This window comes from Dromaius novaehollandiae, chromosome 1, assembly GCF_036370855.1.
Source record: "Dromaius novaehollandiae isolate bDroNov1 chromosome 1, bDroNov1.hap1, whole genome shotgun sequence".
NCBI lineage: Eukaryota > Metazoa > Chordata > Aves > Casuariiformes > Dromaiidae > Dromaius > Dromaius novaehollandiae.
The window spans coordinates 69,361,104-69,378,882 of record NC_088098.1 but is presented as its reverse complement, the minus strand read 5'-3'; the positions used below and the strand labels follow the sequence as shown (position 1 = coordinate 69,378,882).

General features: G+C 41.0%; 1 protein-coding gene across 6 annotated transcripts in view; it reads right to left on the bottom strand.

The window, feature by feature from the left end:
• Positions 1–7,158: 7,158 nt before the first annotated feature.
• Positions 7,159–17,779, bottom strand: part of PDE3A (phosphodiesterase 3A) — a 259,714-nt gene continuing 249,093 nt past the window's right edge. For all 6 annotated transcript variants that reach the window (XM_064515780.1, XM_064515783.1, XM_064515787.1 and 3 more), the window contains one exon: positions 7,159–16,877. In XM_064515780.1, coding sequence (XP_064371850.1) covers positions 16,633–16,877 — 245 coding nt within the window. In that variant the 3' untranslated portion in view covers positions 7,159–16,632. The remainder of the gene's footprint in view (positions 16,878–17,779) is intronic.

The following is a 17,779-nucleotide window of genomic DNA, read 5'->3' as shown; positions in this document are numbered from 1 at the left end:
GAAGAGCAGCTAAACCCTCCCAGGGATATTTTTCTTTGCAACTTGCTGCAAGTTGGATTGGGCACGTGACAAAGCTTTGTTAAGAGAAAAAAAATATATATAATCCTCATCTTCTTAATTGCTCATTCCCAGGAAATGAAAGAGCGGATCAGAAGAAAAAAAAAAGGCAAAAAACCAAAATGGGGTTGGGGGGAGATGGAAGAGACGAGGATGTACAGGGAACAAGTTATTCACAAAGCTTTCCCATCCAGACACTAGTATTTCCCAGTACTCCCAGTGCACCCTGCTCCCCAGAGGCTCCAGGGCAAAGTCCCTGCCAACATGATGTAAAACCAGACTGAAAAGGTCCGTTAAAGGACAGGACAGAATTGTTTTGGAGAGTCAGTCACGTTCTTGGCCAAAGTGAAAGGGAAATGTTGCAAACTTCCTCTTCATTCCAGCCCTGTGTTTCTCCTGTCACAAGGTTATGGCAATCAAAAAGGCAACATTAATTTGCACGTTTGCATTATGGTAAAGTGTGTGACTAATATGACTAGTTCTGAGTGCAGTCGTTTGAAATTAGAGTGGTCATAAATCCTGCATGGTCTGCTAACTTGGGCGACTTAATTACACAAACTGAGAAGGTATTAACTATAAATACTTCTCCCTTTCCCTTTGCTCTTGCCTACCCTCTCCAGTAGGGTATGTTGCCATGGCAGCTAAAACCTCCCTGACACTCAAAATGTTGCGGTGCCAAACACAGTGCCTTGGAGCAAGTTTCTGCTTTCTGAGATTTAACACAAATTGCTGTCCATTCCTTCATTATATCTCCATTTTGACTTCTTAATGCGGCTGGAATTTTATTACACCTCACGCAAATCACATTTTGTGCTGCAGTGGGTCTTATATCCCTACTTGGCAGCTTAGAAATTCGGAAATCTCTTTTCCCTGTTTCTAAGGGATGTCAGGGTCCCTAACAGTCCACAGGAATTAGTGTCTGGGAGAACTAAAAGTTCTTTCAGCCTCTGTCTGAGAACAGCTTCCAGCCTGTTTCCTTCAATTATTAGGGGAACTGAGTTTATGCAATACAGGATCTGTACTAGTTTTGCCAGACCTTTAATCTTTGGTGTTGACCTTGTCTCCTTCAATGATTTCTGACAGAAATTCCACTTTTTCTGCCACTGGTAGCCTTCTGCATGCAGTCCCTTAAAATACTTGAGGCTCATACTCATAAACACTTTATATGATCCCCTTTCCCGTAACTCCTCCAAGCCCCCATTATGCTACAAATGGTATCAAACACCAGGGCATGGTCTTCTACCCTTACAGAAAATACCTGAAGAATGGTATTATGCAGCATAAGATGAAGCAGTGCTTTGAAAAATGAGACCTGCCAGATTCAGTGCAATATTCCTATCTTTCCTGGATTTTTGGTTCACTAGTAGTTGAAACGGCAGCATTGTAAAACCTCAGCATCGGCTTTCTATCACAGTTGGGCCTTTCCTGGAATTTCTTTATAGAGGCTTCTCTGACTCATTTATAGGTGGATATAATATCTTAACTGGAACTTTATCAAAACCACCCTGAGGGAGGTATTTTCCATTATAGAAAGTTTTCTAACACCTTCCAAAAGAGCATCACCCTTCCTTTATGAGCTAATTATGGCAGTTCCTCAGAAACAGTCATATTTCCACATATGTCCACTATGGTTCTCTTCCAGATGGCTAGAGCAAATGAATACAAGATCCTCACTAAAACTCAGTGAGTTCACCTGCCAGAGAAGAAAGTCTCATCCAGGTAGGAATTTCTCTGTCTTGCAGGCTTCCTGTGCTATGTATATTGCACAGATACGTGATGGAATAAGTCAGCTGTTATGGTTTACTAACTTGGGAAACAAATCTGCTGCAGGACGTGACACCTCTTGCAGCAATGCCCACCTCAAATTTTCTTTTTAGTGTCTCCCACAGCGGAGCACTGCCCAAGCAAGACATAAAACTCATATGGAAGCTCACTAGACAATCAATCACACAACAAAAGCTTTTGCTTTCACTTAATCCCAAAAGGAATTGCTTACTTAAATATATTTCAGTTATAACTGAAACAAAGCCTTTAAGGCAGCTGCAGGACAAAGAATCAGAAGCAAGTTTTTTTCATCGAGGTCTGCTTCCATTTTCTTTGCATTCCAACTTTGTATTAGTTACAGGAAATTAGAAGCCAGACCACCTTCATTTCTAAAGCACAGGGTTAAATTAATTACATTTTTTTAAGCCTAGTCCAGCCTTAGTGAATAGCTGTCACAAAAGTAATCTTCATTCAGAGATGTATCACTACGTCATACATCACTAATGACAGAAGAGTTTCGTGGGTCAGTCTCTAAACTGTCCAACAACAACAGATCTCTGAGGCATAGCTCCAGGGAAGTGGCTGCTCCTTCTTCACATTTTGTGAGCGAATACTAAACCAGTGAACTTGTGAAGTCTCAAAAAAAATAGAGGCATTTTGTTAAAACATATCCTGACAGAGTTACATAAATCATAAAGGCTTGCCTGGAAAGACAAACTTAACACTGGCATCTGAATGCACACATAAAAGCTGCATAAAAACTTCTGGTTTTATCTGGTAGAAGGAAAGATCTTGATTAAAAAAAATAAAAACAAATTAAAATGCATAAATTGGATTTTGATAGACCCTATTGGCTTAAAATTTAAACTTCTTTTAATTTTTATGGTCTGACAGAGACCACATTTTCAAGCCTTTCATTGCATTGGAAAGCAAAGCTGCCTACAAACTTTCCGTAGGATGAGATCTTAGTAGAATGAGTCAAGTACTTTGACTGACACTTGGCTTAATGCTCCCTTATTATTTTTATTATGTTAGTATGTAAATACTCCACCTCTGAGCAGCACTGTTGTGCCTGGAATGACTCACACTGAAGGAGACAGTCCCTGTAGCAATTGTTTGTGGCCCAGGTTCCTCTTGACCCCCCTGAGAGCTCAATGCAAGAGCTAAGCTGCAGCAGACAAGACAGAGAACTGGCATAATATTATTATTTACATTACAATGTAGAGAAGCTGAACCCTGCTGCTGAAGGTCATTGCAGGAAGTCTGGGCAGAGCTGAAGAAAAACTCAAACAGATCCAGATCTCTTGAATCCTTGTCCAGAGAGCAGTAAGAAGAAGATCTCCCTGCCACCGGTGAGTCTGGAAATGTGGAATAAAAGCAACTTTCTTGCAGTCCTAAGTACATCCTTGTTAAGAATATAAATGAATAGGAAAACACTGTCAGAACAACCCTCTCACATCCATTCCACATCAAAGAAACAGAAACAAATAATTCATGTTGGCAGTTAGAGACATGGAAGCACTCAGGGTTTGCGGTGGAAATTTCAAGCTTGAGGGTAATACTTCCTTGCCCAAGAAAGGACTTCCAGATCTAGCCTCAGAGAAATATCTTATTATAAAAGGACGGCAGAAACAACAGAAAGCCATCCTAATTATTTCAGTGGGTCAACTAACTTGTCATTGGAATATCCACAGGTCTTTCTGAGAAATCTCATTATCCCGAGATGCTCATCATATTATTCATGACATTCAGATTTCAAGTCCCTATCATGAGACCTCAGGAAGAATAATTTTCAAAAATAGCAGTTGAAGTAAATGCAGTATTTACTGCACCTCTAGAATAGAACAATACCACCTTTTATAAATACCTTCTCCATGCATGGGGCCTGGGGTAATATGTAGGAACATGCTCAATAGCTGTAGGTTATCCTGGAAGCAGCTGCAGAAGGTAACCTGTCAGGTAAAAGAGCTAGGAGGTTTTCCCTCTTGAGTGAGGAGTAAAAACCAAGAATTATGGATCCAGACAGGTTTTGACTAGAGTTCTCAAGAGGAGGAAGAAATAATACCTGAGGGGAGGGAAGAGCAAGGGAAGAAGGGAAGTCATGTGTATACTCAAGTAGCACCACACTTCGCAAAGCTCCTGATGGGTCCTGAGGAAAGCAGCTCCACGTGGGTGTAAAGTGAGCGATGAATGAGATCCAACAATATGACATAGCACTTCATGGCAGGAAGCACACTTTATCCACTGGAGCTTTGGGGAGAATTTTAATTTAGAGGATTGTAATAAGATAAACTGGAATTTGGCCAACCACTAGGGATTAAAAACTGTTAATCTTAATAAAATCCCATAGCACTTTCTGTAATGCAGATAAATTCTTTGAACTAGGTTTAAACCCAAAGTTTGGCTAAAAATGTAGAGAGAAGGTGTAAAGAATTTAACTGAAGAGTTTACTACACAGAAGGTGCTGAACTTGCAGAATGTGATGTTTTTGGTGAGCACAGTAATAAACAACGGCCATGTGCAAAAGATCACGAAGAGAAGTAATCTGACAGCAACAATAAAAAAAGTCACGGTAAATGAAGTCATCATGCAGATCAAACAGGACCCTTCTGCTTTGTGTTTCCTGGCAGCAGATAAGCAGATGTTGCAGCAACCCCTACGCAGCAACTCTTTAGGCATATCAAACTTCCAAACCATTGCAACTGAGTCTGTCCCAGGTTATTTAGCAAATTTAACTACCAGTCTGGATTAGGTGTGACATCAATCATGAAAATCTTAGGTAAAATTTCAAACTTGCATGTTTTCTCCCATGGCTCATGAAGTAAGGCAATGCTAGAAAGTGTCAGGCTTTGGCTGTGAAGTAGTTCAACCAAGTTGCTGGTTGAACTTTGGTTTGACAGTTTTCTTCTCATCATGCTAGTTTTTTGAGATCCCATTGTGCAGTGGTTAAAAACCTCACTTGGACTATGTGAAACAACTGCCTCAGACCTACAGATCCCGTCAGTCAGGTGGCATCTCAAGTTAGGCGCTTGACTGCCAATGCCCTTTGCCTTTCTACCTCTAGGCGACTTGCTGATGACCATGCAGGGAGGCCGAGTGGTGGCTGGAGGGACGATGTCTATTTCCACATGATTCCGGTGAGATAACTGAAGAAAAACAAAATATTAAAGAAAGCTTTTCTAAAGAGAGTACCATGAGTTCTCTAAGATTTCTTTCTCTGGTGAACCATTTTAAAGTGGTTTTAGGTGAGTGGATTTGTCTGAGCAATTGAGAGTAATTCAGCCGCTACTGACTGTGCGTCATGGCCTCATTTATGTTTTACCAGATTACTAGAAGAGGCATGTTCATGTGTGGTCTCATTAGCAGATTGACTGCCTCAGCTCTGTGTTTTATTGCTCATCTCTTCCCATGGGAACCTCTTGCTATTTGAAGAGCTCCAGAGAGAGTTTGTGATTTTTAAAGACAAGTGCATTCTTACCTTGGTAGCCTAATCCTTGTGATGAGGAGTGCTGAATGAAAAGAATTTTTCTTTGTTGCTCCGGTTGTGTGCTTTTGTTTTGGGCACCTGTGAATCTCTGTGAATAATTCAGTGCTATGGAGTGATTAAATGGTGGGACAGAGCAGCTGGAGCTGTGAGCTGTTTTTCCATTAGAATAGGTATAAATATATTTTACTTTCAAACTGGGAATAATCCCAATTAATACCTCCCTAATCACTGCCTGGTGCAAATTTCCTTAAACTTTTGACATTTCGAATTTAAGCCAGTGGGCAAATAAACTGGTGGGGCTTCAAAACCAATATCCAGATTTTGCAGCTGATGTCTTTCATATTTGGAAATCTCTAATTTTTAAGTTACAGAGGAAAAGAGGATTTGAGTACACAGTTTATCCAGATAATTTGTATGCAACTGTTTCAAACAAGTTGGCTGAAGAGTGGCTTCAACCACTTTACCTACTTTGATGCAAGTAGATAATAAAATTTCAAAAAATGCAGAAAAGCTTAGAAGGGTGTAAGATACTATTTTCTGCAAGCATAAACAGCAATCGAAGAAATTAGTTAGACATCAGTCCTAGCCCACATAATGGACTAGCAAAATCTTTCATTGAAGAATGATAGAAAACTAATCAATATAATTGCAAGAAAAATGATTTCACTTACTTGATATTCCTCTTTAACATATCACATGTGTGATTAATAAGAGAAATGCTGTTAAGATAACACATTTCATTTTCTCTGGAAGCATTAGTCACTCTGCATTACTATGGCTAAATTGTGCCATGTAATACAGTCTGTATTCAATCAGTATGGTCCATATTTAATTGGATTGAAAAGGAGACAGATGATGGCCATTGAAATATTGGTCATCATTAAACAGGGACATTTATAATGATGTCTTCCACAGATGGGTTTCAAGTCATACAGCATTTAACATGGGATTTATTAGTCATCTGAAATATAGTGCACAATACCGCCTGGTAAAGTTGCAGATAATCAGGTCATCAACAAATGTAAGCACGGGCCACTAAATCATGCTAAGCAGGGCTGAGAGATAAACCAATAATCCAATACATACCTACTTTATAGCACAGTCAAACATTTCAGAAGAAGGAACATATACACCTACCCAGTGAGCCTTCAGTGTCCAAGCAGGAGAAAAATTGGAGAAAGGGTAAAATACCTCCCTTGTGTTGGCAAGATACACAACGGCAAAATGTGACCAGTTCTAATACTTTCCAAGCTGCTGATCAGCTGGGGCAGAAAAAGCTACAGGAATCCTTTCAGGATGGGTGACGGAAAAGCATGCATCGATCTGAGCTGAGGATAACTCGTCCACCACTGCCTGCCTGCACTGGCTCCTCTTCCCCTGTGCCAAGTGCCCCATTACTGGTCAGAGATTGATAGTGCAGGTCCTGCAAGGGTGAGGACCACACCAGAAGCATACTTGCCTTATTTTTAAAGTGGATTTCTCTGCTGATTGGAGGGTGGGAAGGTATTTTAAGATACACATCTTAAAATAAATTAGAAACCTCCCTGATCAATGCTAAATGCTATGTAGTACAAGTAAAGTTCAGAAGAAACCCTTCTTCAGTGCCTAGTGTTGCCAGTTACATCCATAACTTGGTACTTGCATGTTTCATACACCTCCTGTTGAAGGCCACCTCACTGCCTGCCCTGAGAGGGTATTTAAATCTGGACCTGATAGGAAACATGTTCTTTTCCTCCCCCTGACATCACTGGACGTGAATCAGAGTTCGAAGAGGCTACAGGTCATTTGCGGTCTGGCTCTTAAACAGAAAGCTTGGCTCTGGAAAATAAAGGAAAGAGAAACGCAGCAAACAGGATACCACAGAATTATATTTATGTTATACATTTGTCTTCACATTGCAACATCCACATTGTTCATTTTGTGACAAGTATTTCTAATAATTTTGAATACATATTTACTGTATAATACACTTTACCAAGAGGCACTTCCAGTAATTCTGGCAAAAAAGGAGCTTCATTATAGTGTCTAACTTACAAAACAGTAAAAATAAATAATGTTTATCTAAAAGATTTTTTCCTGTACAGAATCTATTTTGTACAAAACATTTATCAGCCATTAACTAAATCACTTAACAAATACTCGTGAAGAGAATATATTAAGTATTGCTACATGTATTGAGTGCAAGATACTAGTGAAAGGAAAAGAATTATTCGGTTTATGAAAATCACCTAAAAATACAAGGCCTTGTTCTTGAAGTGTTTAAAAAGGAGAAGCTTGGTTACAACAATATTGACAATATATAAATATAAATTAACGTATGTAGTACTTAGTGAAAAGAACACTGTGTTAAAAATTGGCGTGTACAAATCCTGAACAAGAGGGCACTTCTTTGCATTGCCACTTTGGTTGGCAGTTATTTTTTAAAATATTGCTTCAAAGGAATTATAAAGGTACACAAAAACCTTTCCAAATGCAGCCATATAAAATTACATTGCCCCCTCCCCTGCCTTTAAAAGTGAAAAAATTGAGGGGATATTAATTTTGAACTATACCTGTGATTTGTGAAAACTTGCTACTAGAACTGAATCCAAATGAGCTTATCGTAAAATAATTCCGTCTGAAGCAGAGTGCCCTGAGGTCCCAGTACAGTACGGGGAGTTGACAGGAGTTAAACTTCATAGGATAGGATCTAAGATGACCCAATTCTTCAGTGTTTCCTGAAGTGAAGAACTTTCACTGACCTTTGAGGGAATTTGAAAATGCAAACTTTGATAATTTGGCCTCAAAATTTGGTGGGGATTTAGTGTTGCAATGATATCAACACATCCAGAATCTTCATTCAGAAAAGATTTTGATCTTGCTGCATTGGTTTCTTTATCACTTTCATCAAAATGGGATTTTTTTGTGTATGTGGTATACATACTTGCATATTGTTATCCAGATGGCAAAACTGTATTGGAAACCAATTACTTTTAGAAGATACTATTTCTACCGAAGTTGTTGAGGCAAAGGTTATAAAATATGTTTCTGTTGGAAAACGTTATCCTAGTTCTTCTATGAAAAGCACTAAAAAAAAAAAACTGCCATCCATCAGTGAAAATGTTATCTGTTAAGCAAACATAACCTACAGTATCAATCACGTTTTTTTTAAAAAGTGAACTTAAATTACTTTCCATCATGCAAACATCTTATACTGATTACTCAAGAAAAAAAGACTTAACTTTAGAAAAGTAATGACCAAATGTATGCTGACATAGTCGAAATATTAAAAATATCATCAACACCACATAGCAGTTATAAATGCTGTCTTTGATCTTTTAAGATACCATCTGCAGTACTGTATTAAGGTTTATAAACATTAAAATGAAAATTTTGCATTCAAATATAGATTTTCATTGTGTGTCAGAATCAGGCAGGAATTTTGAAAAGGAGAGGAAAGATAGCTTTAACAGACAACGGGTTTTCTACCTAAAATAGTATGTACACGTACAGCAAACCTTTAACCGTTTTATCTCTGTTCATATTACAGACTTTTTTTTTTAATAAAAGCATAGGGGCAAAATGACTGAGGTCAGGGGGAAAAATCCCCCAACTTCCTTTAAATAAATACTTAAAAGCGAAGAGTAACTGTTAGTTCACATTACATGTTTGCAAGTGTTCGTTGTGGTAAAGGAAGACAGTGTTGAAAAAAGAGAATATCTAATGCCATGGCCCTCAGGGCTATAACTGAGCAAACCACCTTAAGGCTGGTCCAGAGCTGGCTTGCTTAGATATTTCTCCAGCGACTTTGACAACAGCACTTGGAAATAGGGTGTTTGTTCTTGACCTCCGCTCTCCCCTGCTGCGGTTCATCCCTGCCCCTCGGCCACAATCCCGGGCCGTTTGCAGCCTCCTCCGCTCACTCGGGCAGCGCAAGCTGGCGCGTGCCTGCCCTGCTGCGGCCACCCAACACGGGCATGTCTGCTCCTTTGACCCGAGCGCTGCGCTTTTTGAACCAGGAAAAGGGAGTGCGACATTAAAAGGACACATAGTCCACAGCTGTGGCACAGTCCTTTTATATTCCTCGTCCTTCCACCTAGACAGCAAACAGAACCACTCAGGTTTCCCCATCTAATTTACTGCTGTAACACAAGACTTCTCGTGATTGCAAATCGCGGTGTGCTCCCTGGTGCACACCCATCTCGTATGCCACCAACAGCGAAGCAGGAATTATCTGTTGTCCAGTTTTTTGCACCTCTGACATGCCACAAACGCATCTTAGGAAGTAAGAAATAAATCACACAGACTAGCCACCTGAAAATCTCAACTGAAATAAATACTGTAATTTTTTCCTCCTCTAGCCCCACACAAAGTTTTCTTTGCTGATACGTTTGGAGGATTAAAATGCTTCAGTTGAAAAAACTTCTTGGTGTATGTTATACTTCAGCTTGACAGACCATGGACAAAGCCAGCTGGTCATAACTAAATTCATCATCTTTAAGGAATAGTTTTAAATGTGCAAGCACTCAGGCACTTTTCTGCAATACATCTCAAGTGACGCTGGCAAGCTTTCAGATTGCATAATGTTTCTCGTTAACTTAACTTTTATCAAAGTAGTATTGTGAAGTAGCTCAAGCTTTTGCCTTGTTTGTCACTGCGAAAACGGACCCTGCAGAAGCACCTCAGCACTATTCTGCCTGCAGGTTCCTAAGGAGCTCACTTCACCCTAAGATTTCAGGTGGGTGGTCGTGTGGGCAACGTTCACATCCTACCGAGGAGGCATGATGTATTTTTTTTTTTTAAGAGAGACAGTGAGCACCCACCTGCGAGGAAAACCCCTCTGAATAAACCATAGCTAGGAAGTTAATGAAGGTAGTACCCCTTGCACTGCTCCCTCTGACCCTGGGATTCACTGACCACAGCAGGGACTAAAACCATGTTTCAATTTACTTCCAGAGGAAAGTTGTCTTGCTAACAGAAAGCAATGAAATGCAAAGAAAGATTTATCATGTGAAGTTATTCTCAAATGTGCTGATGCTATCTTGCTCTAGGTCACTGGGTTTGCCTCCAATAATCAGTAATTTTGCTAGCTCTTCCAATAGTTGCTTAAGATAACTGTCGCCTTAATCTTAATTACTCCCTGGCCTCATCAACAATACATAACAGGTACGTTTTCTTCAGGAGGCCTGGACTGAAGATGTGGCACAGGCATATTTTCTTTCCTCCTTTCTCTCAAATTTCCTGGCCCCGCCTCCTGCTGTCATTGAGCATGAAAGAGTCCTTCGAATGTCAGAGGGCTTTCTTATTTGTTGAATCACTTAAAAATATAAAAGAAAGATTCCTCTGCCCTAATTTAGGGCAATTCTCTTTAACGCTGCCACCATTTTAAATAATGCTTCAACATCCAGTAGTGATTAAAAACCCAGAAGCTCCATGCTTACTTCTCTCCAGGGGGATCGATTACTTTTGGTTAGAAAGAAAAGCAAACTAAGCATTTTGCATGAAGTCTGCTTCATATTGGGCTACATTTTTCTTTTTCTCTTCCTAAGAATTGCCAGTTTGACCTTCTCCATCTCTGTTTAAAACATGATCAACTTGAGGAATAATTGCATCCGTGCCGTGTGGCCAGTGGAGGGATACCCCATTTTTCAGGCCAACATGCCAGTCTGAGACTGGAAAGAGCAAGCGACCATCAGCGCCTCACTCCAGGGGCTGCACCTCTGTGGGTCTGTAGCTAAACAGAAAGAGGCACCTTCTTGGCTCTGTGCACATCCCCAGATTTAATCTTCCACCCATACGGCAGATGGATGCTCAGGAGATCCCCGTTTAATACTGCTCATGCCTAAACTAAAACTTTTCTGCTTTAAACACATAATGCTGGAACATCTTAATGATAACAGTACCTCAAAAAGTGATAGGAAAGATTACACTTTCTTTTCTGCATGATAGGTTTTCAAAATCAGTTTTCCAACAGTTGAAACAATTTCTTGTCAAAAGTCTCTTCTTTTTGAGAAAGAAGAGTCACAAGCTGTCATTATCCCTCTCCCCTCACCAACCTATTGAACAGTATTTCTACTAGATGGTTCATCTCTAGAATGAATTGCGGCACAGTTGCATTGCCTCTCCCACGTTTTAACCAGTTGGTACGTCTCCCTGTCATATTTGCTGGCAAAGCAACTTGTCCTTTTTCTGGATCCCAGCTCCCAAGCACAGCCAGGTTTGCTGGGCTGCCCGGGCTGGCACTGACTAGCGCTTCTTGTGGCACCCACAGCAGTCAGCGAGACGGGGGATTCGAACCTGCACGCATGTATATCAACAGCAAAGCCTCCACCATCACACCAAATGCAGGATCACACCACACAGATCAAGCAGGGTGCACCAGGTAACTAATGAGATTTTGCACAAATATTTCATTAACATTCGGGACAAACCACAAAATCTTTTGCTGAATTATGGAAAAAAATTCAAAAGTGCGAAAGTTCATTTTAAAGATTGACAAAATTCTGTAAGAACCTAAGTCCCATTGGAAGCTGGTGGGATGTAGGCTCCTGAGTACCAAGCCTGCTCGAGTTCACAGCTCAGTAGCATGGACATAGCACTGTGTGCATGTGGGTGGCCTGGGGCACAGGCCCGGGAAGTCCACAGGGGCCGTACCACTGATCCATACTCTGCTCGGCCAGATCCTTAGCCTCTCTGTATGGCATTTTACTATCTGAGGCATTTCTGAAGAAAGAAAGGAGGGACCAGACTTTCAAAAATATTGTGTTAAAGCACACAGAAAATTAGGAGAATGTTCAAAAGAAAATAAATGAACTTAATGCCCAGTATGGAAACTTAATTAAGGGAGTTGGATACTGCACTTGCTTAGATCCCAAGTGGTATTTTCGGAAGCATCCATCCGAACCTTTACAGACTTAACTGCCTTGAAAATTCAGACCGTCAGGATATTAAGCGCTTCCGATAATAGCACACTGAACTTTTAATAAGCTAAAAGTCTCAAATGCCGCCACTGAGAAGTCCTGAGTAATTGTAGTCTTGGATTTTAACTTGCTGATGATTCAGAGAGATGTTCACATGCTGTATCAGGGTAAAGGCTGATGAATGACTCTCCTTGCATTGCTAATAAATGCACTCTCAAACTGCAGATGCATTTTCAGATCTGCCCCAGGAATGATCCGCTCCCAGAATATGAGAGGCATTTGCAATGAGAGCCAGCATTCCACACATGGCCATAAAGCAGGCCACTGGTGACACATCGCCATTTGTCTAGGTTTCTCTAAAGAATTTCATTCAGAGGAAGTAAATTTGAAATGCTGCCAAGAGCACAGCAGAATCCCTTTTTCCTAGTAGATTCCCACAACTCACTTCTTCTGCCCAATGCATGGCCCACAGCGTTGCTATTAAGCAAACTGGGAAAATGGAAAGAAAAGGGTATATGTATGCAATTGTCATGAGACTAATAGAGTGCACTTCTTGCTGCACTGGTAACTGCGAGCACTGCAAAAAGCCACCTACTTAAGTGAAAAGCAGAACTCTCCTAGACTAGAAGGGAACAGGATCAGCCCACAAGTGACATTACAGGGCAGAAAACAAAGCATCAAACCTGAAAATCATGATCTAGTCCTCCCCTCACTCTCTGCTTTTAAAGAATTTAACATACACAGTATTTTTATTACTGAAAAATCTCTTTAAAAGGGGTTTGCTTTCTTTACTATTTGACAAAACCCCTTGCATACTGTACACACCAGAAACCCGTATCAACATTTTAAACACCCTAACTGAAGTCTGAACACTTTGCTGACAGAATACAAGTCTTTTTCTTTGTTCTCCCCCCTCCCCAAAATATTGCACAAGTTGTGGTTTATTTGGGTTTCATGACATCAAAGGACTGCGCAAAGTGGGAAGTCACCAAGGCCTACCCTCAGAAAGGCTGCTGCAGCTGCAGGCCAAAAGTTTTGCCTCCTTCGGACTGGACACCAGTATAGAAAACCCTAAACAACTACCTGCTTCATTATTTTCTAAAAAAGCAAAAAGCAAAAAACTGTGTTCACACATTTGATATATAATCTCTCAGGTATCTTCTCTTCTGTCATAGTCAAACAACCTGGGAAATAGGGACGCATTGCGAAGATGCAGAATCAGGTTTATAAGGAGTGAACACAGGCTAAAATTGGACTCTACTAGTAGCTATGTGGAGTACGAAAGGGTCACCTCTTATCAAGCTAACCAGTCCCAGATGCTTTTGCCTCTTCAGTGGTATTGCTTCCAGTTTGGGTAAAGTTGAAGATCATTCTGATTTTAAGCCTGTCAGCAATTCCTTACCCGTAAAAGACCTGAGTTTATCAAACTGCACCCACAAACAGGCTTATGCAGCAATGCAGAAATGTGTAACAGCTGCACTGGCACTACAGAGAGTTCAAAAATTAGAAGCAGACATTGACTTTACTTAATGGCAACCAAAAATGATGACTAAGAAGCTACAATAATTCTCTTTCAGCACATTTTTAGGATACTGTTCTTGGTTCAACCCTGTATGCCTACTTAGATGACTATGTGGAATTTAACTGGCTCGCAGGATTTGGCTTCTTTCTGGAATGCCTCCTCTTAATTTTACTAAATGGGCTCCTACTAGCACTTTGTGCCATGGCTTTTCTTTTTTCTTCTTTTACCACAGGCAATATAAAAACCAATAGAAAGAAACCATTTCCAGTGATTATTCACTCAAAATCATGCAAAAAGTTTTTGGAGAGGTGGCATTCTAAAGCACCTTCCCAAGTTTAATTTTTAAAGGGCAGAATGAGGCACATTAAATACTTCTGGTACTATAAGGACTGCAAGTCACTTATGCAAGAAAACTCCAAATTAAATGATTAATAAAAGTAACTGAAAAGGGGTGAAAACTGTGTAAGCTGGAATTGTTGGAATTGCTGAGATCTTGGAGAAAACGCGAGACATCTTTTTTCCCTTTGAATGAATTCTGCTATATCCTTTTCCCTTAAAATAATAGCGCAATTCGGGTCTTTGTTTTTTTTCTTTCATTCAAAAATACCAGTAAATCTTTCTGCTGATGAGAGCACCCATGGCCACACTCCAGGGCCATCCTGTGGAAAGGCACATGCCTTCCTCGGGGCAGGAGCGGGAAGGGACAATATCAGGCAGATGGGACCTTTAAGAAACAAAGATCCTAGTTTGGAGCAAAGGTTAACTCTAAAAGAAATACAAAGAGAAACCCTGAAATGATAACACATATGCTGATTGGCTTCGATAGAGAATGTTTTCCAGCATTTCTTGGGAGTTATCAATAGGACCACGAAATATTGCAAATGCATAACAATGGCAAAGAAGTGGTGGACACAATGTCAGAAATTTAATACAGACGGGACATCTCCTACAAACTCTTCCTTTCACAAGCATTGTTATTCACACCCTTTCTTGAGAAAGGGCTGCAGGATTAAAATAGAAAACAGCATACATAATCAATTCATGCTGGAGAGATAATGAACTTTTATATATATAACTTTTTTTTTGTGGGAATAAAACTATGTAACTGGTGTGGTACTGTTTGGTGATGCCAGTACCAGAGAACATTACTGTGTTAAAGCCTTGATCCTGTAGACCAGTGGCTTCCCAGAAGGGTCTATAAAAATTACTCAAGACCTTATGTGTTGGGCTTGGAAATGGCTACACTCTATAAAAATGTTTTTGTATTTATTTTTTAAAAAATTAGCTTTACAAAAAAACTTTTCCCTTTTTTTCTTTTTCTTTTTTTTTTCTTAAAGATATCATTATCTACAGGAACCCATAAAAATTTCTCCATATTTACATCTAGATAGCTAATCATTGACAAATATAATATTGTGAAATAAAATATTGAAAGTGAATAGTCAACCTTTTAAATAGACATTTGGCTCACAGCATAAACAACAGAAAACAAACAAACAGAAGGAAACAAAAAGATCTGCTCTTCTACAAGCCCGATCTTTTCCTTTCTCTTAAAAAAAAAAAAGAAAAAAGAAAAAAGTAAGTATATTTGTGGGATCAAACATGCTGCTTCTAAGCAGAATGCCAGCAACAAACTGCTCCCATCCAGCACCTCGCACTGAAAAACCAAGTTCTCTGAAGCTCACGTGAGTGGTTGCTGAGACATACAAGCGTCCGGCCAGCACAGGACTGGCACCTCTCCCCCTACCTTTTTGCTAATGCATCATTTGCCTTTTATTCTAAGGAAGTGCATGACCCCCAAACTCTCCTTCTTTTGCTCTTACGAGATGGTAGTTTAGCTTCCCTCTTAAATGATCTATTTGGCCACTGATGCACGGAGGCATAAGGTTAGGGGAGAAAGATGGCAGAGTGCCTCTAGTTCCCGAATGTGCACACACATTTGCTCTCTTTTCTCTCCTGCTCAGACATAGGCAATGCCCCACGCAGCCACTCACGCATGCTAGCGCATACAGAGGGCCCCTTCCTTTAAAGAGGAACAGCACGGTGTGCCCCATGCTCCCTCCTAACCCCCTTTGGGAAAGAAGCTTCGTGGCACGTCCCTTTTGCCAGCAGTCTGGAAAGTGCCCGAGGAGGAGGAAGAGGAGTTCCTGCAGCCAGACGGGACCCCACCAGCAGCCCAGGCCACCACGGCCCCTGCCAAAAGCCTGCTGTCGGAGCAGCTGGAGCGCAGACTGGGGCTCCCGGGAATGCAGGGCTCCTCCTGCAGGGCTCCGATTTCCTTGTGGGCACAAATTTTCTAAAATTCAGGCCTTCTGCTTGTCGCCGTGTATCGGGACGTGTGCTACAGCTAGTCCAAACTCAAACTATCCTATTATTAGAGCACATCGACACGCAAACACCCCCCTCCGCACACGCACACCTATATGTTGGCAGGATGTATCAGCATTCGTACAAAGCTTTGGAACTTTTATCCCTCAGCATTAAGAGCCAAAACTACTTAACTGGTACCTTACGGTTAACTGCAAATGTGCTTTAGAAGCAGCATTTCCTTAGATAACTTCCTTCTGTAAATATCACAGTGACCATAATATATCATTAAATGCATTTTGCTGAAGTGCGCAGCCAATAACCCCTGGCTATATATATTTATATAATTCCACCCTCCCCCCCTCCCCAATCTCTTTAAAGAAAGTCTGTAAAAGCCGGTGTCGCAGTGTGAAAGCTTCTTTGAGCATAGGAGTTTAAACAATGTACCTCACCATAAAAAGGAAAGAGAAACAAATTAAACAGCTGTAGGCGCATTATCCCATACTTCTACAGTGTTGTGTCTAAATGCTGTGCTGGCTTGAGAAAGAGTCTGTGCACGCGTCAATATCTGTCTTAAAATACTGCTGTAAATACTGTCATTGGTTCGGTTCTACAGTTGTGTTTTCTTCTTCCTGTTTGGGCTTCCCTTTCTCCTCCTCCTCCTCCCTGATGGCCTGGATTTGTTCTGAAGATGGGTGCAGTGTGGGCTGCTCCGTGCCTGGCTTCTCTGTCCCCGCTAACCTTTCCTCATCTTCAATCACTTTCTTCCACATTTTATGGTTCTGAAGCAGGTGCTGCGTGATCTGACAGTAGATTTTCCTCCTCTTGAACTTCTTCTTTCCTGGAAGATACCATGAGTAATTAAAGTACTCTTCTCTCTGAGAGAAGAAAAGGGAATGAAGGTGAAGGAAGCACAGGGGGTGCACTCTGACGTATAGGAACTGCTCCAACAGAGTTTTAAAACCACAAAACCTTAAAGAAAAATTCAGGAAAACATGTCCCTCCAGATTCCTGGGAAGCCAACCGGTTTCCCGCACAGCCCGAGTCCCAGATCTGTCCCATGACAGCCTGCATGCGGCTCAGGACCGTGTAGCTTACAGAGACATCTAGTGCTTGAGCGGTTATGCACAAAAACACGTTGCTGAGCTGTTTCTGCCCTCTCTCTTGCCATCAAGTATTTAAAGACTCTGATCAACTCACTTCATAACACACACATTAACCCCCCTCCCACCATGGATCTCTGCTCACTGCTCTAGAAAGCAAACTAAATGAAAAAATGTTTTGTCTTCTCCACACTTCATCTCTGATCCGATCAGTACTGCTGGATAACAAATAAGCAGGGATTAATAAGCAAAGGAGGGAGACTGTTTCTACGTCCCCTTCTCAAAGCCCGGGATTTACCCCTCCGCCATCACACTGGAGATGACCTGAAAACCTTTGCATAGCATTTTTCCAAGAGCTGAGCTGGGTAACTGCTGAAGTGAAGTCGTACAGCCAAATATTATCAAGGAGTTCACTCGTCTCTGGTTTTGAAGCATCAGTCCCCTGCAGTTCCTCTATGAAATGCTTTTGCCCTTGGTCCTTCGCATGGCTCCTTACACAGCTGCGCTGTAAGTGTTTTGCTCTCTGAAGTGTCTGTTTTTGTGTCTCTCTAGCCTGTCCAACACAGGTTGTTCAGCTCCTTATCACTACAAAGCTTGAAAATCTTCCCCAGTCATTAAGAGCGGCAATGGCACTTACAGA